Source organism: Danio rerio, chromosome 18 (assembly GCF_052040795.2).
Source record: "Danio rerio strain M-AB ecotype USA chromosome 18, GRCz13ab, whole genome shotgun sequence".
In the NCBI taxonomy this organism is placed as follows: Eukaryota; Metazoa; Chordata; class Actinopteri; order Cypriniformes; family Danionidae; genus Danio; species Danio rerio.
Genome location: NC_141038.1, coordinates 1,125,131 through 1,151,213, shown reverse-complemented (window position 1 = coordinate 1,151,213; position 26,083 = coordinate 1,125,131). Strand labels below are relative to the sequence as shown.

At 36.2% G+C, this 26,083-nt stretch overlaps 1 protein-coding gene across 5 annotated transcripts in view; it reads left to right on the top strand.

The window, feature by feature from the left end:
- Window positions 1-15,724, top strand: part of LOC101884989 (synaptotagmin-4) — a 64,877-nt gene extending 49,153 nt beyond the window's left edge. The window contains exons 2-7 of one of the 5 annotated variants that reach the window (XM_087292903.1): window positions 7,093-7,562; window positions 7,685-7,762; window positions 9,596-9,833; window positions 11,760-11,922; window positions 14,170-14,330; window positions 14,983-15,724. In XM_087292903.1, the coding sequence (XP_087149029.1) occupies window positions 7,528-7,562; window positions 7,685-7,762; window positions 9,596-9,833; window positions 11,760-11,922; window positions 14,170-14,330; window positions 14,983-15,132 (825 nt within the window). In that variant the 5' untranslated portion in view covers window positions 7,093-7,527 and the 3' untranslated portion in view covers window positions 15,133-15,724. Of the gene's footprint in view, window positions 1-4,213; window positions 4,311-7,092; window positions 7,763-9,595; window positions 9,834-11,759; window positions 11,923-14,169; window positions 14,331-14,982 lie in introns of those variants that run through there. The other 4 variants (XM_087292902.1, XM_087292901.1, XM_087292898.1 and 1 more) reach the window with 4 other exon arrangements.
- The last annotated feature ends 10,359 nt before the right edge of the window (window positions 15,725-26,083 follow it).

Genomic DNA, 26,083 nt, shown 5'->3' with positions numbered 1-26,083 from the left:
ACCAAACAATTACTTATCATGAGTCCAACATCCAGCTGTGCAAGAAAACAGACAACACACACGCTTTGTTTATTATTCTTACTGAGGAAAGTGACTGAGCTGCTGGCCAGTTTGTTATTTGCCTAATAAATGACAATAAGCTTCAGTGTTTAATTTTAAAAAGCCCATATTATACATGAAATAGGGTCATATCTTGGTTGTAAGGGTCTCCAACAACAGTTTAATATGCATGTAAGGTTAAAAAACACTTTCATGGTCTTATAATCTGCATTTATTTTTACCTAATTATCCCAGGGACTCCCGTATGAATCGTCCAGTGATTCATTTGTTCCCAAACCCCTCCTTAGCGCGAAGCTAATCTGCGCTGATTGGACCGATGACAGTCTGTCGCCATTGGTCGACACTGACTGCTTTCAGCCAGAGACAGAGCGAAATGCTCTGCAGCTAATCAACAAAATAGAAGTAGTCAGAGTGTATACACGCTTGATAGTGTAAGGCGTGGAGTTTAGCTGCCAGTGGGTTAATGTAAATACAGACTATGGACTTGAAAATACCGACGACTAACTATTTTATTGAGCAAAAACTCCCAAGAACTGGCGAGGAGATCTCCTAGCTTGTCACATTCTGCTCTTTTCACAGATACACACACACACACACACACACACACACACACATATTGCCCTCGTCCTCACGCACGCGTCCACACACACACAAACACACACACACACTTGACCCTCCTCCAGACGACATCGCGCACACACATAACCTCCCTCCGGACGACAACACGCACACACACACATTACCCTCCTCCACGGAGCTCCGTTAACAAAGCAGCATGCGTCGCGTTTTTAACGTGACTTTGCACGCGATAAGAGAATATAGCCAGTTAACCTGATACAGTACACTCGGTTACAAGTAACAAATCACAACTAAATACATTTGCAAGCTAGAGTCAACGAGGCAACAACTTTAATCGCACGTACTTGAGAAATGGAGGAAGAAACTGATCATGTCCTGACATGTCGATCATTACTCTTTACTGATCCTTCCTTTAACAAACGAAGTATTCTTTGTAGCATGTAGTTTCCAGAAGTTTCCAGTAGTTTCCAACTGCTTGAAGCTGGGCTTATGCTGAGGTTTCATCTTTGAGTAGAGACTCAATAATATCCATCTGCAGTGTGACTTCAATTGACCGGCATGTTTGTGTGTTTGTGTGTGTGTGTGTCTGGGTTTCTGTGTTAGAGGGCGGGGCCGCAGGTTTCAAATCTCCCGGGTTTGCGCGTGCACGTGAATTACTTTGTTGTCACGTCATGGCGAAACACCTAATGACTCGGTATCAAGACAACTCGTTTGAAGCACTATGAGTCGACTCTTTTATAAATGAATCAACAGTTTTAAACACTGTACACTAACAGATTTAAGCCTTAGCTGGATACTTCACTTCACTTAGAGCTGTGTTACACACTACATGGAGGGGAATTTTCAAAAACCCATAATATGGGCTCTTTAAGCATAACAGATTTTTAATTTAAATAATCAAAAAAAGTATATTACAGTTTTTTACAATTGCTATGACACTTTTTTCAATACATTTAACAAGTTTCCTAAACTCTTAACACAGTTAGCACAACATCCGTCTACGTGGGCTATACAATTTACACATTTCTTGTTGCTTTGACACAAAATGCATCCAGTTAACACAAATTTAAAATGCTTGAACTTCTTTTACACACAAACTCAACCAAAACCAAAACAATGTAATTTTACAGTCCAATTTACCAATGCTTTCACACAGTAAGTCAGAACAGATAACATCATGTTCTAAACAGAACCTATACAGGCTAAAGCCAAAGTAAACAGCTGTTCATATTGTCAATTGAAACACAAATATATTCCCTGCATATATGTATATATGTATGTATACATGTGTGTGTGTGTGTGTGTGTGTGTCTGTGTGTGTGTATATATATATATATATATATATATATATATATATATATATATATATGACAGCTCCCATCTCCCATATTAACATGATTCCCATCTAGAAAGCACACTCATGTGTTGATTTTTCAAATCATATGATCATACTGTATGTTCTAAAAAAGGACTTATGAGGTTTTTGAAAGGAACAGTGAGCACATTGCAGAACTCCGTCACCAATACGTCCAGATAAGGTTATGCAATACAGTGATTACTTTATGCACAGTGTGTTTTAAATTAGCTATACAGTGAACCATTTACACTGTGTCTAATTACTTCTATAGAGTCATGAAGTTGGAGGTCAATCAAGTCCCACATGAAATTTCGATGTTATCTATGTTGACGAGGCTGGCTTCAACTTGGCGAAAAGGCATCGCCGTAGGAGAATCATAATAGGCCAAAGGGCCATCGTTACCATGCCGGGCCAGAGAAGAAGTCGGGCAAATGCAGAAGAGCAGGCAGAATAGAAAATTACTTTGTTTTTTTATTATAATTGCGATGGTTTTTCTGTTTGTATATCTTGCAGTGATGTCCTTTTGCAAATAAAGTCTGTACTGCAGCAATTCTGTGTCTGTATTTTTAAAAATCAACTGTAAATTTTATTAAGCAATTTATTTCTTTATTTTTGCATTGAATTTTTGCAGTAAAAGAAAGAAAATGCCTGCATTTATTAAACCAACAAAATGAAAATGTAGAGAGTCTTAAAATATAAGGGCAGAGCTGACACATAAACTAATGCAGTTTCTGTAATGTCAGCTGATGATAGTGTTTTTATTGTCAGTGTTTTCTGATTGACTGAATGTTTCTGTTGAAAGAGAACATGTGTTTGTGTTTTGAACAATTATTTCATTTTGAAACATGTTTGCAGTGTTTTGTTAGACATAGTGTAGTGTGTTAGTTTATTATTGTATTTTGAAAAGAAGTTTAGAGGTTTAGTTTACAATGTGTGATTTTGAGCATGAAATTAACTGTTTTGCCAATTGTGTGTTTTAGGTGTGTTGCTGCGTTAAGAGTTTAGCAAACTTGTTAAATGTATTGGAAAAACTGTCATAGCCATTGTAAAAAACTGTAATGATATATGATTAAATCTGTGGTCTAAAAGTGTGGTTATAATGACCATTCTACAAGCTAATCCAGCAAATAACAGTGCTTAAAATGTCTCTATAGGCCTGAAGCCAGCCTGGTGAAAGGGGTGGTTCTTTTTTCTTAAAATAATGACCTGTTTGCAGTTGTTTGCCTTATTTTCTATTTAATTATAAGGTTTAATTATGTTTAAGCACTATTTTTGCAGGATTAGCTTGTTGGATGGCCATTAACCACACTTTTTGATGTCCCGAAAACATTTCCAAAAGATTTAGAAGAAAACAATATGAGAACAATACTTATATTTCAAATACAAATGTATTAAATCATTTTTGTTAGAAAAAAAAAATTGATTAAATGCATATAGATTAATTATTATAGATTAAAACTAGCCAAATTGTCATTTATTAGGCAAAGCACATTTAACTTTCCTCAGTCATGCTTAAGCAACAGCCAAAAGAGGATTCTGCTTGGTCTTAAAACCTTCTTCGATGGTTATTTTCACTGTTTTATGGTTATTTTATGATGGCATAGCAGTCCAAATAGGACATACATTTAAATTATGGGATAAATTCTGGAGCTTTGCAGGGGGCCTGCTCTAAATGCAGTATTTAAATCTCATAATTAAATAGAAAATTAGTCGAATATCTGCAAAAAGGTCCACCTTTTGAGAAAAAAAGAGTCACCCCTTTCACCAGGCTTGCTGCAGACCTGTTTGTTTGTTTACATTCAGCCCATATACATTGTTTGCAGCCACTTAACATTTAGTGAATCTAATGAATCATGATTTTCGGTGTCCTGTAACAGACTTATGAAGGAGAAACTACATTAAACATTTGACAAAACTTACATTTGCACGTGTCATCGACGAGTGTGTGCTGAAGACGAGCTTGTTTCTTCATGCAAAGCAGATTTGAGGACTGAAATTAAATCGATCGGCATAATTTTATACTGACAACAGGAGGGTTAAGATCTCAAAGATATGAAGGGGAAAAAATTAAAACTCTGACTGGACTTCCCTAAATCTATACTACGCTTCTATTTATAATCTTGTCCTGCATTTCTTCGCTGATTCAGACTGTCTTGTCCCATCACGCTTCACCGGCAAAACCGCATTGATTTGTGCGCAGCGGCGCGTGTGTGTGGCGCGCGTTCACGATACACAGGCTCGCGCACTAAGCTCAATGCGTGAGCCCCTCAGCAGTGCACTTCTGACTCCGGGAATATGAAGGTGCCACTCGAAGGTAAGAGCAGCATTTTATTTTGTACTTAAATAGTTATTTAAATGTTTTATTATTATTATTATAAACCGAACATGTTGATATGTCACGCATAGGTTTTTATAATCTATACTACATGCATAATACAATGCAATATAAAGACAACAGCAGCAAGCTTTATTTTATTATCTGTAATATGGTTAACATTTATATAACTTATTTTAATATATATATATATATATATATATATATATATATATATATATATATATATATATATATATATATATATATACTTTGTGTGTGTGTTAGATTTTAGTTTAGCCAATTTTTTTCAACACAATATTTTAAATAACTAATTCATTTTGTCTTTGCTATGATGACAGCACATAATATTTGACAAGATATTCTTCAAGTTACTAGTTTTCAGCTTAAAGTGACATTTAAAGGCTTAACTAGGTTAATTGGGGTAATTGGGCAAGTCATTAAACAACTGCCAATCAATAATAATAATAATCTTTAAGGGATCTAATAATTTTGACCTTATGCTCTTTTATTTTATTTTCCAACCAAGAAACAAAAAACTCTCTCACAAAATAATAAAGAAATACAGTAACACTTTAAATAGTAAATACCTAAATACAATAGATACTTTAAACTATAGTAATTACTTTACAGAATACAATAAATTCTTTAAAATAGAGTAAAAACCTAAAAGAATAAAGTTGATACTTTGCAAATACAGTAAATATTTTACAAAATACAGTAAACACTTTAAAAATAGAGTAAATATCCAAAAGAATAAAGTAAATACTTACAAAATACAGTAAATACTTTAAATAATACAGTAAATACTTGAAATAATACAGTAAATACTCAAAAATAATACAGTAAATACTTAAAAAATACAATAAATACTATTAAAATACAGTAAATACTCTAAATAATAAAGTAAATACTTAAAATAATACAGTAAATACTCTAAATAATTCAGTAAATACTTGAAATGATACAGTAAATACTCAAAATAATACAGTAAATACTTAAAAAATACAGTAAATACTTTTAAAATACAGTAAATACTCTAAATAATAAAGTAAATATTTAAAATAATTCAGTAAATACTCTAAATAATTTAGTAAGTACTCAAAATAATACAGTAAATACTTGAAATAATACAGTAAATACTCAAAATAATACAGTAAATACTCGAAATAATACAGTAAATACTCGAAATAATACAGTAAATACTTGAAATAATACAGTAAATACTCAAAATAATACAGTAAATACTTGAAATAATACAGTAAATACTCGAAATAATACAGTAAATACTTGAAATAATACAGTAAATACTTGAAATAATACAGTAAGTACTCAAAATAATACAGTAAATACTTGAAATAATACAGTAAATACTTGAAATAATACAGTAAGTACTCAAAATAATACAGTAAATACTTGAAATAATACAGTAAATACTTGAAATAATACAGTAAATACTCAAAATAATACAGTAAATACTTGAAATAATACAGTAAATACTCAAAATAATACAGTAAATACTTGAAATAATACAGTAAATACTTGAAATAATACAGTAAGTACTCAAAATAATACAGTAAATACTTGAAATAATACAGTAAGTACTCAAAATAATACAGTAAATACTCAAAATAATACAGTAAATACTTAAAATAATACAAAAATACTTTAGAAATACAGTAAATACTTAAAAAATGAAATTAATACTTAAAATACAGTAAATACCTAAAAATGCTGTATATACTTTAAAATTTACAATAAATGCTTAAAAGAATACAATAACTAGTTTGAATAATACAGTGAATACTTAAAAATACGATAAACACTTTAAAAAGAACAATGGATACTTAAAAAGAATACAGTAAATACTTTCTAATAATATAATTATGACAGTAAAAAAAATAAGAATTAAACTTTCACCTTTGAGTTCTAATTACTCATTATCTAAATGTGCTATAAAAGAGATGTTATGCTTGGCTGTTACTAATTAAATTACGTTAATAGAGTAATGAAGTGTCTGTGGTCGGACATCAGTCTGTGGCTCTGATCACTGAAGGCCATTTCCTCCATCAGCATTAATGCTTTCAGCAATGATGAACTGCATTCGGACAGAACGCAAACGCAGTAAACAACCCTCAGTTTTACACTCTGTTGAATCTGTGTGTGTGTGTGTGGCTCTAATAGTGTTCACTGTGAGCGTTGATTTCTCAGTGCAGCAGAATTTTTAATGCACTCTTGCAGTGGGCGGCACGAGCTGAGCTTTGTGTCGTGTTGTGAGTCTGATTAATTATTATTGTTCAGTCATTCTGCATTACGGTATACACACTCACGCCATTTACCATCAAAACCACTGCTCATACTCGTACTGCTAGGCACTATATGGGGGTATTAAAAACTGAAAAATGGCCATGATCACTCACTGAAGCTAAGCAGGGCTGAGTCTGGTCAGTGTCTGGATGGGAGACTACATGGGAAAACTAGGTTGCTGTTGGAAGTGGTGTTAGTGAGGCCATCAGGGGGCGCTCAACCTGCGGTCTGTGTGAGTCCTAATGCCCCAATATAGTAAAGGGGACACTATACTGTCAGTGAGTGCCGTCTTTCGGATGAGACGTTAAACTGTTGTCCTGACTCTCTGTGGGCATTATTCATCCCATGGCACTTCTGGTAAAGAGTAGGGGTGTTTGATGGTTTATTAATAGAAATAATTATACCTTCAAATAAATTGTGACCAATATATATGTGTGTGTGTTTGTTTCACTAGTGCATCTCCAGATCTTACTGGCTGTTGGTTTGGCCGTCCTCTGTTTCTGCCTGCTGATTGGCTGCATCTTCTGTTATTATCACAGCAAGCTCCACCCGAAGGATGACAAGGAGGCGGAGCTATCTGTGCCTCCCCCTTCTGCAGATCATGTGACGATCACTTTAAGCCCCTCCCCTTCAATCATCACTCAGCCAATCAAACAGCAGTATGAGGAGCTGGATGGTGACGTTCTGGATTTCCCATCAATAAACAGCAGTTCAGAAGATGACATTTCAATGACGTCTCTACCAGGACCTCAGAAGTCTCGTTTCAGCCTGCGACGCTTGAGCTCACCTGTAATTACCTGTAAATTAGGTAAACCTGCAATTCGTGGACGCTCCTCACTTCCAACAATTCCTAAACTCAGCCTGTCGGTGAAGTCTCATAGCAGAGTTGATGATGATTCAAATTCGGAAAACAGCAAGATTAAGGTCTATAATGACAGACATTACGGCTCTAGCAGATCTACGCCATCTATTAGTTTCACTTTGCTGTATTCATCTTCCAATAGCAGACTGACGGTCAGTGTTTTGGGGGTTTTTCGGGGCTCCAGGAGACTCAGTGGGATGCAGGTTACTGCCTGTCTGCCTCCGCTCTGCCCTGAAACTCTCCAGGCCGGCCGGAAGCAAAGGTTATTATATTTTTGCATTTTCAATTAGTTGTTATTTTAATACTATTTTTATTTTTGCTGTAAATTTTAGGTTAGTAAAGGTCCTGGCTGCGCCCATTTTTTGTTTTTATTCACATTCAAGTTCATTGAATTATTAAGCACATTTAAAAACAGCCACAAGACTGACCAAAGTGCTGTACATAGGACTAAAAATATAAAGAGAAATTACAAAAAAAGAAACAAAATGCAACATATATAAACCACAGATATATACAATCACCGGCCACTTTATTAGGCACACCTTACTAGTACATGATTGGATTCAACAAGCTACTGGAAATATTCCTCAGAGATTTTGCTCCATATTGTCATGATAGCATCACACAGTTGCTGCAGATTTGTCGGCTGCACATCCATGATGCCAATCTCCCGTTCCACCACATCCCAAAGCTGCTCTATTGGATTGAGCTCTGGTGACTGTGGAGGCCATTTGAGTACAGTGAACTCATCGTCATGTTCAGGAAACCAGTCTGAGATGATTGAGCTTTATGACATGCTGCGTTATTCTGCTGGAAGTAGCCATCAGAAGATGGAGACACTGTGCTAATAAAGGGATGGACATGGTCAGCAGCAATACTCAGGTAGGCTGTGGCGTTGATGCTCAATTGGTACTAAAGGACCCAAAGAAAATCTCCCCCACACCATTACACCACCACCACCAGCCTGAACCGCTGATACAAGGCAGGATGATCCATGCTTTCATGCTGTTGAGGCCAAATTGTGAGCCGAGCATTCGAATGTGTGAGCAGAAATGGAGACTCATCAGAGCAGGCAACGTTTCTCCAATCTTCTATTGTCCAGTTTTGGTGAGTCTGTGTGAATTGTAGCCTCAGTTTCCTGTTCTTAGCTGGCAGGAGCGGCACCCGGTGTGCTCTTCTGCTGCTGTAGCCCATCCGCCTCAAGGTTGGCGGTGTTGTGTGTTCAGAGATGCTCTTCTGCAGAGCTCGATTGTATCGAGTGCTTATTTGAGTTACTGTTGCCTTTCCATCAGCTGGAACCAGTCTGGCCATTCTCCTCTGACCTCTGGCCTCATCAACAAGGCATTTGCACCCACAGAACTGCCGCTCACTGGATATTTCCTCTTTGTCGGAGCATTCTCTGTAAAGCCTAGAGATGGTCGTGCATGAAAATCCCAGTAGATCAGCAGTTTCTGAAATACTCAGAGCAGCCCGTCTGATGCTCAGTTTGATCTGCAGCAGATCGTCTTGATCATGTCTACATGCCTAAATGTATTGAGCTGCTGCCATGTGATTGGCTGATTAGACATTTGCGTTAACCAGCAGTTGGATAGGTGTACCTAATAAAGTGGCCATTGAGTGTATTAAAAATAAAGCAATCGACAAAGCTATGAGTATAATATTAATAGGCCAATTTAAACAGGTAAGTTTTTAAAATTGATCTAAAGATAGATTCATTGTATTGCGGCGCAGTTTCTGCAGAAACGGAATATATAATGAGACAACAGTGGGCGTGGCTTGTTTTTATCTTCTGAGAGCTGATTGGATGTAGTAAAGTTTCATTGAGAAAGATGGGGAAAAGGATTTGGAGGGTGTTAATTCTTACTTTTTACATTTATTTTTATATTTATTTTATTATTTTTAAGTAATATTTTCAGTTTTCATTCATTGTGAATTGTTTTATTTTATTTCAGTTAACAAAAATGTGTTTTTTTACCAATAGTTTTAGATTTAGTTTTCATTTATTGAGATTTTATTTTTTTTATTTCAGTTACCGAAAATATGTTTTGACCAACAGTTTAATCTTAGTTTTGATTGCCGTTTGCTAATATGACAGACGCCGCCGCAGCCTCAGTGCAGAGTGTCCAGCGCAGGTGTTCAGTCTGCAGGTGTGGTCAGTGCAGGAGCTCCAGACCTGCACCCTCAGACTGAGCATCTCCAGCAGGGATTTCTCCGGCCTCAGAGAGACACCGCTGGGAGAACTGGAGATGTCCTGTGCTGAAATCCAGTGGGAATCTGATCACACCTTCAGCTTAACTCGACAGCTCAACCCTGCCAGGAGGAAGCTGAGGAAGGTATTTGAGGAGACCTGTTTACAGCTGCTCACTTCATGGGTCATCTCTGATCAGATGAATGATTTGTGAAAACAGTCCAGTTATGGTTGACCCCCTAAATTTGTCTCTGCATGCATGGATGGATGGATGGATGGATGGATGGATAGATGGACGGATATATAGATATTCAGATAGACAGATGGATGGATGGACAGGCAGACAGATATGGGCATAAATATTCAGATAGATATATGGATCAATGGACAGAATGAATGGATGGGCGTATGGATGAATGGAGGGATGCATGGATGAATTTATAGGTAGAATGGATGGATATATGGATGGATGTATTGGCGGGTGAATAGATGGATGGATGGATGGATGGATGGATGGATGGATGAATGAATGGATGGATTGATGAAAAGAATGGATGGAGGGATAAATGAATAGATGGATGCATGGATAAATGGAGGAGTATATTGGATGAATGAATGGATTGATGGATGGATAAATGGATGAATGGAGGAGTATATTGGATGAATGAATGGATTGATGGATGGATAAATGGATGAATGGAGGAGTATATTGGATGAATGAATGGATTGATGGGCAGAATGGATGGACGGACGGACGAAGCACATGATGAATGGATGGGTACAATGGATGGATGGATCAATGGGCTGGATAGATAGATGGATGGAAGGATGGATAGACAGAATGAATGGATGAGCGAATGCATGGATGGAGGCATAATTGGATGGGATGGATGGATGGATGGATGGATGGATGGGCAGGATGGATGAATAGATAGATGGGTGGGCAGAATGAATGGATGGATGGAGGGATGCATGGATGAATGAATGGGTAGAATGGATGGAAGGATGGATGGATGGAGCAGATGGATGGATGGATGGATGGATGGATGGATGGATGGATGGATGGATGGATGGATGAATGGATAGATGGATGGATCGGGTAGATTACATGGATTAATAGGATGGATGAATGCATGCAGGGATGCATGAGCAGGATGGATGGATGGATGGATGGATGGATGGATGGGCAGAATGGATGGACGGACTGGGTTGAATAGATGGATTGTGTGAATGGATGGGTGGATGGATGGAGGGCATGGATGAATGGATGGATGGATTGATTGATTTGCAGGATGGATGGATAAATGAAAGGATGGATGAATTGATTGATTGATTGATGGATTGATTGGCAGGATGGATGGATAAATGGATGGATAAATGGACGGATGGATGAATTGATTGATTGATTGATGGATTGATTGGCAGGATGGATGGATAAATGGATGGATAAATGGACGGATGGATGAATTGATTGATTGATTGATGGATTGATTGGCAGGATGGATGGATAAATGGATGGATAAATGGACGGATGGATGAATTGATTGATTGATTGATGGATTGATTGGCAGGATGGATGGATAAATGGATGGATAAATGGACGGATGGATGAATTGATTGATGGATTGATTGGTAGGATGGATGGATAAATGGATGGATGGTTGTTTTCCATCAGTCAGGCTCTACAGTTTGCTATGGCTGTGGCATTGTAGTACTGCGTGACTAGCATGCTAACAAGTGCACAGTTAGTGTGTCCTGCAGAATGGTGGCCTCGTGCCAGAGCAGATGCAGAACAGCAGGACGACAGCTTCAGTCACTCTTGCACACTTATGCTCCTTTATTAGACCAATTGCATGCTTCATGTCCTGTAGGGCTTTGCATTTGTTGGTGAGCTTTTCTGCATGGATGGATGGACGGATGAACAGATAGATATTCAGATGGATGGATTATTAGATGGATGGGTGGACAGATACAGTAGATATTCAGATGGATGGATCAGTGGATGGATGTGTGTGGATTTTCACTGATTGTATACAGATGTTGTTAATGACAGTGCTTTGTGTCTGTTCAGAGTCAGAGTTGTCAGGCTGCAGTGGGAGCTCCAGTGAGTCTGCTGCGCTCTCTGGGTCAGATCCTGATTCTGCTGCAGTATCAGTCTCTGGCACACCGCATTAAAGTCATGGTCAGGAAAGCCCAAAACCTGCCCAAACTCTCCAGGATGCCCGGGACTCCAGGTCTGTCTGTCTCGTTAATCTATATTTCTGCAGTTATCACTGTTGTCACTCACTTTGAATCATCTGTAGACACATTTTAGTTCAGGATTTGATGTGCTTTAATGAAGGCTTGATGTGGAAACTTGTTAATTATACAATGTGTCCATGACAACTGTATATTTTACTTTTCTCTGACTTGTGTAAAGCACTTTGGATTGCAGTTAAATATCTTTAAGTAAAATAGGTTAAAGTGTTTTAGTATACAGTGTGGATTGTCAACTTTTTTACAGTGTAGAATAAATGATGAAAACTGAACTGATGTTCACTTATAGACCATTTTGAGGAATGTTTACCTAAACAATGGGAATTTTTTATTATTTTTACAGCTTCCGAGAATCCAAAAAGAGCCACATATTGATAAATAATGTTACGACAGCTGTTTTAACGTTGAGTTATGATTGAATTGCCTCTTATAACAGTTATGAAATAGTTTGATAACAAGCAGGAAATGTTCATGGGCCAGTGATAGGACCACATTGAAATGGTTTATAGAACATTTCTACACACAGGGGTCATTGAATGGATGGATGCATGGATAGATATTTAGATGAATAGATAGATAGATAGATAGATAGATAGATAGATAGATAGATAGATAGATAGATAGATAGATAGATAGATAGATAGATAGATAGATAGATAGATAGATGGATGGATGGATGGATGGATGGATGGATGGATGGATGGATGGATGGATGGATGGATGGATGGATGGATGGATGGATGGATGGATGGATATTTTGATGGATGGAACGGTGGATGGGAGGATAGATATTCTGATGGATGGGTGGTTGAAGGGATATAAATTTGGATGGATGGATGGATGAATAGATAGATGGATGGATAAAGGGATAGATATTATGATTGATGAATAGAGGGATCGATGGATGGATATTCTGATTGATGGATGAAGGGAAGGGGATATTCTGATGGTGGATGGAGGGATGGTTATTCAGATGGATGGAGGGATGGATGGATGGATAGATGGATTGATGGATGGATTGATGGATGGATGGATTAGTGGACAGTCAATAAATGGATAAATATTCTGATTAGATAGATAGATAGATAGATAGATAGATAGATAGATAGATAGATAGATAGATAGATAGATAGATAGATAGATAGATAGATAGATAGATAGATATTCTTTTGGACGGATGGATATTCTTTTGGATGGATGGATGGATGGATGGATGGATGGATGGATGGATGGATGAATAGTATGATGGAGGGGTGGATGGAGTGATAGATTTTCTGATGGATAAATGGTTGAAGGGATATACATTTGGATGGATGGATGGATGGATGGATGCATGGATAGAGGGATATTGTGATTGATGAATGGAGGGATCGATGGATAAATATTCTGATTAAAGGATAGATGGATGGATATTCTGATGGATGGATGGATGGATGGATAGATGAATGGATAGTCAATAAATGGATAAATATTTTGATGGATGGATGGATAGATATTTTTTTGGATGGATGGATGGATGGATGAATATTATGGTGGGTGGATGGATGGATAGATGGGTATTCTGATGGATGGATGCAGAAATAGATGGATGAATAGTATGACGGATGGATGGATAGATATTCTTATAGATGGATGGATGGATTGATATATGGATGAATGAATGTTATGATAAATGGATGGATAGATATTCTGATAGATGGATGGAGGGATATAAATTTGGATGGATGGATTCATGGATGGAGGGGTAGATATTCTGACTAATGAATAGAGGGATGGATGAATGGTGGAGGGAAGGATAGATTCTCTGATTGGTGGCTGGAGGGATGGATATCCAAATGTATAGATGGAGGGATGATAGATCTTCAGACGTATGCATGGATGGAGGGATGGATAGATATTCAAATGGATAGATTGATATTCTAATAACTGGATGAGTGAACAGTCAATGAATGGATAGATATTCTGATGAATGGATGGACAAATAGATAAATATTTTAATGGATAGATGGATGGAAGATAGATGGATGAATGGAGGGATTGATATTCAGGGTAAGGATGGAGGGATTGATATTTCGGTGGATGGATGGATTAAAGTTTAGATGGATGTTTGGATGGAGGGATGGATAGTTATTCATATTCAGATATGATATTTAGACCTCATGTGATTTGGGGTTGCAGTTGTTCAGATGTGGTGGTGTTTGAGTGAGTGTTGTATGTTCCTGTAGATCACTCCGTCATCATTAACCTGCTTCAGGATGGTACAGTCATCAGCACTAAGGAGACCAAGTGCTCGAGTGGACTGAACCCTGTTTGGAACGCTCCCTTTCTGTTTGATCTACCAGCCGGAGACGTCAGCACACTGATGCTGGAGTTCATCATCATGCAGGTCAGCAGGAGAGCAGACACTCAAAACATTACCTCTGCTGCTTGTTCAAACTACTTATTTAAAATGAGTTGAAGCAACACGATTCTTTAGGTGTTTTTGGGGACAGCTTAAATGTGTTATGTTCAGTCCACTTTCATTTGTAAAAACAATTAATGTGAATACAACTTCACGGGACCTTAAACATTTGCATGAACCAGAAGCTGCGACCATTTTTTTGTATTGTGATGCAGTTCCTTAAGAAACAGAATATTAAATGAGCTAACAGTGGGCGTGGCTTGTTTTTTCTACTGTGAGCTGATTGGATGTGGTAAAGTAGACGTTTCATTCAGAGTTTGAGGAGAGTTAGTACACCCTAACAGACTCCTCCTGCTCACTATTTCTGTTTGTTGTCAAAACTGACAGCTGGAGGGGTGTGGTTAAATGTGCTAGCCACGCCCAATACCTCAGACAGACCTAATCTCACAATTTAACAAGAAAGATTTCAATTAAAGATTACAAGGCCAAACTATTGTTTCTTAATGACATGCACAGATGAATTGTTCACCACAAAACTAGCAATGTGAGTTAGCAACATCACTCTGCTGAGATTTTGTTTAAAGAACAACTGAAATCATGACTAACCAGAGTAATGACATCATTCTTTGATTGACAGGGACGACTGTATGCGAAGAGTTGCGTTTTGGGTCGTGTTCTGATTGGCTGTGAAGTCTCTGAGGCGGGAAACCAGCACTGGAGAGAGATGCGCAACACACCGCAAGTGGAGACCGCCTGCTGGCACCTGATCCAGCAGGACACCCCATAGGCCAGCATTGCTGGATGAACATGCCCCCTGACCAATCACATCGCTGGATTTTGGAATGGAGCCTGGTTTGAGGAGAGACTGTGGTGAAAATGTTTAACAATATCTAATGTTTGCTATCCATTCAAGGTGTGGTTATGATTGGTTAGCTGAATTATCCCAATAGATTCTGGCTGCAGACTTGACTGACATGCTCCCTGACCAATCACATCGCTGGATTTTGAAATAGAGCCAAGTTTGAAGAGACTGTGGTGAACTTGTTTGAAAATGTCTAATGTTTGCTATCCGTTCAAGGTGCGATTGGAGTTGGTTAGCTGCATTATACCCATAGAATCTGGCTGCAGACTTACACAAGCAATCTCTGACATGCAGTCCCAGACATATACACTCAGTAAAGCTAGTAATGTCACGGTGAGGGGCGGGGTTAAGTGTTTATGCATTAAAAGCATTGCATGCAGTCTCAGTTAGCATGTGCACCTGGTCTGCAGCCAGACACTTCCGTTTGCACTAGTGAACTGGTATATGTTGTTGCTTTTGTCTAAAATTGCACTAACAAAAATCATAATAAATATCATATAAAATAAAAATAAATAAATATATTTTTTATTAAATATTTAAATAAATTATTTTAAATAAATTATCAAATTGATTAAATGTTGTCTAGGTAGGATACAGAAAAAAATTACGAATGCATTAAAGGTTGAAAGAACTAAAATATATATATATATATATATATATATATATATATATATATATATATATATATATATATATATATATATATAAAATATTGAATCAAAAGAATAAAATGTTCACATGAAAATCACATATATCAGAAATAAAATAGTACAAAAATGTTTAAATTATTAATACATACAAGTAAATATGATCAGTTTTGTGCATTGTATTGACAGTCAAATTATGTTATAACACTTACACAATCATTGTGTCAGGGTTCTGCCACTCTGGTCTTGTAAATGCTTGTTTTGATGGCAGAGTCCGGACACTGGCTCTGTCTAGTCCTGTCTTGTTTTCTTGGGTCGAGCACTTGTTTTGTCATTGTGTGCGTCTCTGTATGAGCGCCATTTGTAAACGGGCATGGACCGTGCGCGTTTCTGCTTGATGCGGGTGCATGAGGTCTTTGTGTGTTTGCAAGTGCACGCTCCTGTCCGGGTGTTCCCGTTCGTCTGTCTGCAGCATGGTGATTTATTCCCAGCGTCTCAGTCCAGTTGGTTTCGGTTTTGGTTGGCACTGGGATGAAACATGCACGCTGCGTGTGTGAGTGCAAGGTGAGTGCTTTCATTCTTCGTTTGTTGCGTTCAATCTTCTGTTGGTGTTGTGTTTACATGCACCGCGTGCTTGTGTTGTCATGAACACGCGGTTAATGAGTTCTCTCATTGGCTGCGTGTTCTAATCTTGTTTTATGTGAGCGCATGGCTTGTGTTGTCTCTTTGTGTCATGTGCCCTCCCGTCTATTGTCTAGTCCCGCCCTCCTCGTTAACCCATTATTAGTTAATTATGTTCATCTGTTGTTTGTTAATTTTCTCCTGCTTATATTCTCCTCATGTCTGCTGTCCTGTGCCTGTTTGTCGTCTTTACTCCCCCTGTGCTCCTGCTCCAGTTGTGTCTCGCCAGCCCAGCCAAGTTTGTCTGTTTGTTTTATAGTTCCCCCTGGGGTGGTTTTTGTTGTCCTTTTTGTTTTATTTTAATTAATAATAAACCATCTTCTGTTGCATTTGAGTCCTCGCTCCCTCACCCTTCCAGAACGCTGACACATTGTAAATGGAAACTCGACTCAGACAATATTTTGTGGTATTTGTGTATTTTTGCAGCTTTTATTTACATTTATTTATTTAGGTTTTGCATTCATTTTTACTTCATTCGTGTATATCTTTGTACCTTAAGTAATTTAAATCATCTACTCAGTATGATGCACTGAATGAAAACCACGTTAATCAGCCTATTTCAGTATATTAGTTGTTAAACGTGTTGATCTGCGTAAACACTAGAGCTGCTCTAGATTAAATAAGCATATCTGTAGTGTTGAAATGTGAGATTCACACAAAATCACATCCAAAACCAAAGATGCAACCAAATGTACATGCAACCAAATACTCTGATTTTAAATACACAAGTCAACCTATAATGTGGTTGGGAAGCAGTTTGTAATTTCAGCAGTTTTTAAAGTGACAGTACACCTAAATCAATCCTCACCTTAATATCAATTAATTTACTCATCCATTTGTTCCAAACCTGTTTGAGTTTTTTCCTTCTGTTTACCACGAATGAAGATATACTCAAAATGATCGTCTACTAATGATGTCAATGGCTGCTTCTTTCCAACATCATTTGGTATATCTTCATTAGTGTTTGACAGGGAAAAAAGCTGATTCAGTTTGTTGATCTAATATATGCTCTAATATGAAGCAAAATGATGATTCTATACTGGATGAGTAGAAAAGAACAACATAACCTATATTTTTGAGCTAAACTGACCAGCTTTCTGGTGAGGGGTCTGGATGCAGACCTGGTGCAGTGCAATCTGAGCTGCATCCAATGCTTTTTAATGCGCTCACCTAACCCCACCTGTCTTAGTGACGTCACTCACTCCATTGTGTGCGTTGTATCTGATGTTGCATCTCTGAGAGATGCAATCTCTGCTTGCATGATAAAGGCTGCGTCCAGATTCTACTGGCTTTCTGAGGGCAGTTTATAAACACAGTTCTGTCTCATGAAAGAAGATATTTTAACACATCAATAGCGAGATTTATTTCAGCTGAAGAAGAGCGTGATGCACTTTTAGCTTGCTGACGAGTGTTTTGTATGTCTTTGTTGCACTGTTGTGTTTTACAATACATCAGTCCTGATTTACAACTACACAGCTCTATATAAATGCTGCATTAGAGCCGTTTCTAACTTTGTTGATCATTGACAAGCGTGTTTTCAGTTAAAGAATCTTCACTCACTGTTTGTGTGTAATTCATGACTGTATTTCTTTATAAATGTGAATGCATAAACAAAACAAACATGCTGCTTGTTGTATAATTTTTCAGGCCGAGAATGAGACCCATCCATGAAAATTATCAGTAAATTATAGTAAATGCTGATAGTCTGTAATTAATTTCATAGTATACTTTATTGTTTACTACAGTATGCTGTATTGTTGTATAATATACCCTAAAGTTATAGAAAACTAGTGTAATGGGACATTTGTTTATATTAATGTAGTAGTTGCCATACCATGGCAACCATAAAATTACCTATAGCAGTTGTTACCATAATGTTCATAGGATTGGTGTGTTAAGTTAGATTAACAACACAGCAATCATGAAAAATGAAATGGTCGTTAGACAGTTGCACTTTTTCGGGTTGTCAATAAGCTCGCGTTTATATTGGCCTATTGTTGTTTTAGCAACATTTACATATTTATAACCACCTCTGAGGAATTTGAGGGTCGTGAGTCACTGGCATTGTTATTTTAGGGGTCGTGGGCTGAAAAGTTTGCTGCTCTAATACTACATAGTAAACTAATAACTGCAATAAATACTGTAATAATCACAACAGTAAACTGTGGTGTATTGCAGTGTAAAATATTATATTACTTAATAGTTACCATAGCAACTGTAGAATCACCACAAGAGATTGATCACTGTAAATGTTGTTACCATAGCAACTGTAGAATCGCCATAAGACCTTGATCACTGTAAATGCTGTTTCCGTAGCAACTGTAGAATCACCAAGGCAGATTATTTACTATAGTTGTTGTGTTGCCATAGCAACGGTAGAATCACCACAGCGGATCAATAACTATAGTTGTTGTGTTACCATAGCAACTCTAGAATCACCACAACAGCTCAATTACTATAGCTGTTGTTTCCATAGTAACTGTAGAATCACAACAACAGGTTTAGTATTATAGTTTTTGTTATCATAGCAGCTGTAGAATCACCACAACAGATTAAATACTATAGTTGTTAACATAGCAACTGTAGAATCACCACAACAGCTCATTTACTATAGCTGTTGTTTCCATAGCAACTGTAGAATCGCTACAACAGATCGATCACTGTAAATGTTGTTACCATAGCAACTGTAGAATCGCCATAAGACCTTGATCCCTGTAAATGCTGTTTCCGTAGCAACTGTAGAATCACCAAGGCAGATTATTTACTATAGTTGTTGTGTTGCCATAGCAATGGTAGAATCACCACAGCGGATCAATTACTATAGTTGTTGTGTTACCATAGCAACTCTAGAATCACCACAACAGCTCAATTACTATAGCTGTTGTTTCCATAGTAACTGTAGAATCACAACAACAGGTTTAGTATTATAGTTTTTGTTATCATAGCAGCTGTAGAATCACCACAACAGATTAAATACTATAGTTGTTAACATAGCAACTGTAGAATCACCACAACAGCTCATTTACTATAGCTGTTGTTTCCATAGCAACTATAGAATCACTACAACAGATCAATTACTATAGGTGTTGTTTCCATAGCAACTGTAGAATCACCACAACAGATTAAATACTGTAGTTGTTACCATAGCAACTCTAAAATCACCACAACAGCTCAATTACTATAGCTGTTGTTTCCATAGCAACTGTAGAATCGCTACAACAGATCAATTACTATAGGTGTTGTTACCATAGCAACTGTAGAATCCCCACAATAGATTAAATACTATAGTTGTTGTTACCATAGCAACTCTAGAATCACCACAACAGCTCAATTCAATCACTAATATAGTAAGTATGGTTTCAGCAGGGCTGCTCTTTTTCTTGACATTGTAAATGTATTTATATTTTGAGGCATATTTCATTAGGATTTATTGTTTTAATATTCCCCAATAGAAAGAAAAAACTGAAAAATAAAGACCCCCAATATGGCTTCCATTATGAACCAAAAACATGACAAACTTTATTATGGTTTCTACCATTGTTTTATTGTATGAACTCAGCATTCCAAGGGGAAAAGTAATGACTCATGACATGTACAGTATGTTGTATTCCACAGAATAGCGAGGTGCTGTTTTGTTAGTCAAGTGTGTGGTCTAGTGGTCACATCATGAGAAGAAACACCATCGTGCAGATGTTCCAGTTTCAGGTTTGTGTTGGAGTTTCAGCATCACAAGTCTCAATGTCTCAATCTTTACTGAATATTCCCTGACCACCAAACTCAACCACTGATCACAATGTCATTATTCATCCTCTATGTGAAATGTTTATCTTTTCTTTAGATATATTTCCCAAGTGCTGTTTAACAGAGTAGGGGGATTTTTCATAGTATTTCCTGTTTTATTTATATATATACAGTTGAAGTCAGAATTATTCGCCCCCCTTTGATTTTTTTTTCTTTTTTAAATATTACCCAAATTATGCTTAACAGAGCAAGGAAATGTTCACAGTATGTCTGATAATATTTTTTCTTCTGGAGAAAGTCATATTTGTTTTATTTCGGCTTGAATTAAAGCAGTTTTTAATTTTTAAACAACATTTTAAGGTCAATATTATTAGCCCCTTTAAGCTTTTCCCGATTGTCTACAGACCAAACTATCATCATACAATAACTTGCCTAATTACCCTAACCTGCCTAGTTACCCTAATTACCCTAGTGAAGCCTTTACATGTCACTTTAAGCTGTATAGAAGTGTCTTGAAGAATATCTAGTCTAATATTATTTACTGTCATCATGACAAAGATAAAATATTATTAGAAGTTATTAGAGATGAGTTATTAACACTATTATGATTAGAAATGTGTTGAAGAAATCTGCTCTCCGTTAAACAGAAATTAGGGAAAAAATAAACAGGCGCTAATAATTCAGGGGGCTAATATTTCTGACTTCAACTGTGTGCGTGCGTGTGTGCGTGTGAGTCATTGTATAACAGTGGTTTGTTCTGGAGACAATCCAACAATAAAATTGCTTATTAGTTGGCTATTAATATTTCTTTATAGGGGAGCTAATATCATTGACTTTAAAATGAGTTTAAAACAATTAAAAACTTTTATTCTAGCCAAAATAAAACAAAATACTTTCTTCAGAAGGAAAATATTATAGAAAATACTGTGAAAAATTCCTGAATCGGTTCAACATCATTTGGGGAATATTTGACAAAGTTACCAACTGTAAATATATATTTCTGTTGTAATTATAGATCATTTAACCATTATATAAAGTTCAATGTAAATCAGTTTGAGTCTTTCCAGGTCTAAATGAGCTGTTCTTGAACTATTAGATTAAATAAGGCCTGATCTGATTATGTGAGGATGTTGTATGAAGCGTGTTGTGTGTCTGACAGTGTTTTTCCTCTGATGTGAGCAGATGATTAAACACTGGAGATTTTTGGAGAAATGAAGGTGAAGAACCAGAAAGCACAAACATCCCTGTATGAAAAAGAGAAGCTACAGCTATTGTTCACAGCTATTATTATTATTATTAATATTATTATTGCTACACTTATTATTGCATCAAATGAGTCAGAAAAATCATGTGCTTGAAAAAATGTGACAACTTACCCACCAAAAAAACATTTATATTTAATTTAATATGAGGACAATTTCATAACAAAAAGATTTATAAGGATTTTGTCTGTCCTTCAATTCATTATCTTTTTAGATATATTGAACAAATATTTATTTATTTATTTATTCATATCTTTCTTTTTTTATTCTTTCTCTGCTAAACTTTTTTCTGTTCACTCTATTTATACTATTTTAGCATGTTTTAAATTCCTTACTACTTAATTATTACATTTAATATTTTAATATCTTTATATTCAGAGTTTAATCTATGTCTTGGTTAAATTATTTATTTTATTTGACTTTTTTCAATTTTCAGTTCTCTTTATGTAGTTTATTTATTTACATCAATTTATATTTTATTTTGTTATTTATTTTATTTATAAGCGCTTGTTTATGTATGTTGTTATTTATTGTTAACCCCTTTTCTTAATGGCTGTTTTCTTTTTTCAATGTTTGTTCATTTTTTTATTATTATTATTTTAATTGTATTTATTTATTCATATTATCTTTCACCTATTCTTTCTCTGCTGAATTTAGTTTTGGTTTCTCTATTTCTTATTTCTACTATTTTTAGCATGTTTCAAATTCACTTACTAATTATATCATTTAATATTTTTATAATTAGGGTTTAATCCATGTCTTGGTTAAATTATTTATTTATTTGCTTTTTACTCATGTGTGTTAATTGTGTGGGGTGTGTTAAGTGTTCATCAGCCTGATAGTCTGAGGGAAGAGGCTCTCCTTCAGTCGGCTGGTGCGTGACCGGATGCTGCGGAACCGTCTGCCTGAGGGTAGCAGAGAGAAAAGTCTATGGCTTGGGTGCATGGCTGGAGTCGCTGATGATTCTCTTGGCTTTCCTTATGCACCGCCTGGTGTAGATGTCCTAGAGGAAGGGAAGCTCACCTCCTACTACGCATCCAGCTGTTCGTACAATCCTATGCAGGCCTTTGCGATTGCTGCTGGTGCTGTTTCCATATGGTGATGCAGCCAGACAGGATGCTCTCCAAAGTGCAGGAGTAGAACGAGCGGAGGATGTGGGGGCTCATTCCAAACCTCCTGAGACGCCTGAGGAAGAAGAGGCGTTGTTGTGCCTTCCTCAGCACTGCGTCTGTGTGGGCAGTCCATGTCAAATCCTCAGCGATGTGGACTCCAAGAAGATTGAAAGTGCTGACCCTCTCCACTGGCGTCCCGTTGATGGTGATGGGGGTGTGTTCTCTCTTCTCTCTCCTCTTTTGAATAACGGTCTCACCAGTGCATGATCATTATTGTACTGATTTCTCTGATGCTTGTAAATAATGTGTGACCAAAATCCAACATCTTAAACCAGCATCATGTTGACGTCAAATATTTATTCGTCACTACACAAAACGAAGTCAAGATAACTAAAAACAAAGAAGAAATAAAAGACGTAAGTATTTAAGTAAGTTAAATTAAACCTGTGTTAAATCTTCAGGGGCCTGCAGGATCCTTTGACTACCTGTTGTTGATGCTGGCTGGCTGACATCCGTCATGACATCATCCAGTTGCAGGATCATGTGTTCAGGAGGGGGCTTGGTCTGCGTGTGAACACACCCACTGGTGGAACTTGAGGCTTCAGGTGACCAATCAGAGATCAGCATTAAACCTGCAGCACAAAGGTACAGTTAGACTCATGGCGGGCAGTGAAACATTCAGGGGTGGATTTCACACAATAATAATAATAAAGAATACTTAATATAGTTATTATTTATAATAATCAAAATAATACTTAATAATCACACATTTCTGAACAGAAGGATTACAATCTCATGCTCACCATCTCATAATGCAAGACTTTCTGTGTGATGAATGAACTGATGGAAATAACTAAATGTGATTTTTATAATTATTTGACAATAAAACTTGACATTTTTACTCCAAACTTAATAAGAGATGTATTCATTATTGGATATCGTCATGTATTTTTGGTCAGGATGTAAGTGTGTGACAGTGATAGTGTTTGTCCTGCAGGTGGAGCCAGACTACAGCTAAACACTGTTAGTTCAATCGCACAGCAGTCATTAGGTACAAACTTTTTTTGTTGCTTGAAAAAAGTAAAGGATCGTTTGAAGAAAATGGTTTTATTTATTTTTTAGCTTAAAATAATGCAAAAATCCTTTAAAACTAAAACAATGATCATGAAAACTAATAAAGAATATAATAATGGAAAATAATATGAAAACAAAAAATTACTAGCACAAACATTACAAAATAAAGTTTAAATAGAAAATTAAAATTTTAAATCAACACACACACACACACACACACATTGTTAAGTTTAATTTGTCTTTTATTTTCATTGACATTTATTTATTCCTTTTTTATTTTCGTTTTAATTTATTTTTTAGCTTAAAATAATGTAAAGTAATTACAATAAATAAATAATTTACATTTAAAATGATGTTCATGAAAACTAATAAAGACTATAATAAAAGAAAATAATATAAAATAAAATTTTCACAACAAAATTACTAACAAAAACATCATTACAAAACAAATTTTTCATAGAAAATTAAAATTATTTAATTTACATACCCATGCACACACACACACACACATTCTTATGGTAAATTTGGCCATTTTATTTTTCTTGACATTTTATTATTAATTAATTATACATTTCTTTTTCTTTTTTCTTTAATTTGTTTTTATTTAATTTTATTACAATTTTTAGCTTAAAATATTGTAAACATAATTTACATTTTAAATAATGATTATGAAAACTAATAAAGACCATAATAAAAGAAAATACTATACAAAAAAATTACTAACAAAAACATTATTACAAAATAAAGCTTAATAGAACCTTCAAATTATATAATTAACACACACACACACGCACACACACACATATGAATGTATTCACATAAACACAGACGCACACACAAACAATTTAATACATTCACAGATATACACACACTTGCATGTATTCAAATAAATAGACACACACACACACACACACACACACACATTATTATGTTAAATTTGGCTATTTTATTTTTACTGACATTATATTATTAGTTGTCTATACATTTAATTTTTATTTTATTTATTTATTATTTTTGTTTATTTATTTTTATTTTTATTTTAAAATAACTTAAAAGTAATTTAAATCTAAAATGATCTTGAAAACTAATAAAGACTATAATAGAAAATAATATAAAAATACACATTTTCCCAAAAGAAATCACTAACAAAAAGCCTCGGCTCAATTGGGGTTTCTGTGTGGAGTTTGCATGTTCTCCCTTCATAGCAAATGCGGAAGACAAGTTTAAGGAGAATTACATGCTTTTGCAGCAAACATTTGCACAAACAACACCTCACAGCAAGAAGGTCTCTAGTTTGAGTCCCAGCTGGGTCAGTTGGTGTTTCTGTGTGGAGTTTGCAAGTTCTCCCTGTGTTGGCGTGGGTTTCCTCCGGGTGCTCCGGTTTCCCCCACAGTCCAAACACATGCGGTACAGGTGAATTGGGTAGGCTAAATTGTCCGTAGTGTATGAGTGTGTGTGTGAATGTGTGTGGATGTTCCTCAGAGATGTTTTGTGGCTGGAAGGGCATCTGCTTCGTAAAAACGCGCTGGATAAGTTGGCGGTTCATTCCGCTGTGGCGACCCCGAATTATTAAAGGGACTAAGCCGACAAGAAAATGAATGAATGAATGAATGAAAAATTTTTTAATAAAGAGATTATTTATTATGCAAAAGCCTCTAAGTGTCATCTGAAATTTACCAAAAGGTTATAAATTAATTATAAAAGCATTTTCTCAGCCTTCTATGTTTATTAGGATTGGAGTTATTTCACTTTTAAGGCACTGAAAACAACATATTCATCAACATGAACATGAAATTACTGAACCACTGTGCTACTGGACCCAATTAAGCCTTTAAAAGTCACTTTAAGCTGAATTCTAGTATCTAGAAATGAGTTATTAAAACTATTATATTTAGAAATGGGTTGAAAAAACAGACAGCTAAACAGAGATTGAGGAATAAGATGTACAGCAGGGCGAATAATTCAGGCTTGCAATTCTGACTTCAACTGTAGTCATTGTGAGCTGTCCTAGTCAGTATTGTATTATCCAGCAGAGATTTAAAGGCCAGTGTGTATTTATAGATGCTCTTCTGCACGTCTCAATCAGCAGTGATGATATTTGAAGCATTTTTCCCTCTGCTTATCGCTGTATTTTATATCTGTGGTGCTGATCTGCGTGCAGGTTCTGTGTCTGATGTCACGTCTGTAGAAGTGTAAAACTCTGACGCTCCTCTGGAGGCAGCAGAGAGAAGATCAACCCAGTTCACAGGTCCTGAAGACCGACTGCATTCTTCCACTGATGCTTGCTATTGTTCAGGTTTACATAACAGCAGCATGAAACCACAACACGAAACTCTACTTCACCAGCACTGTTCTGCAT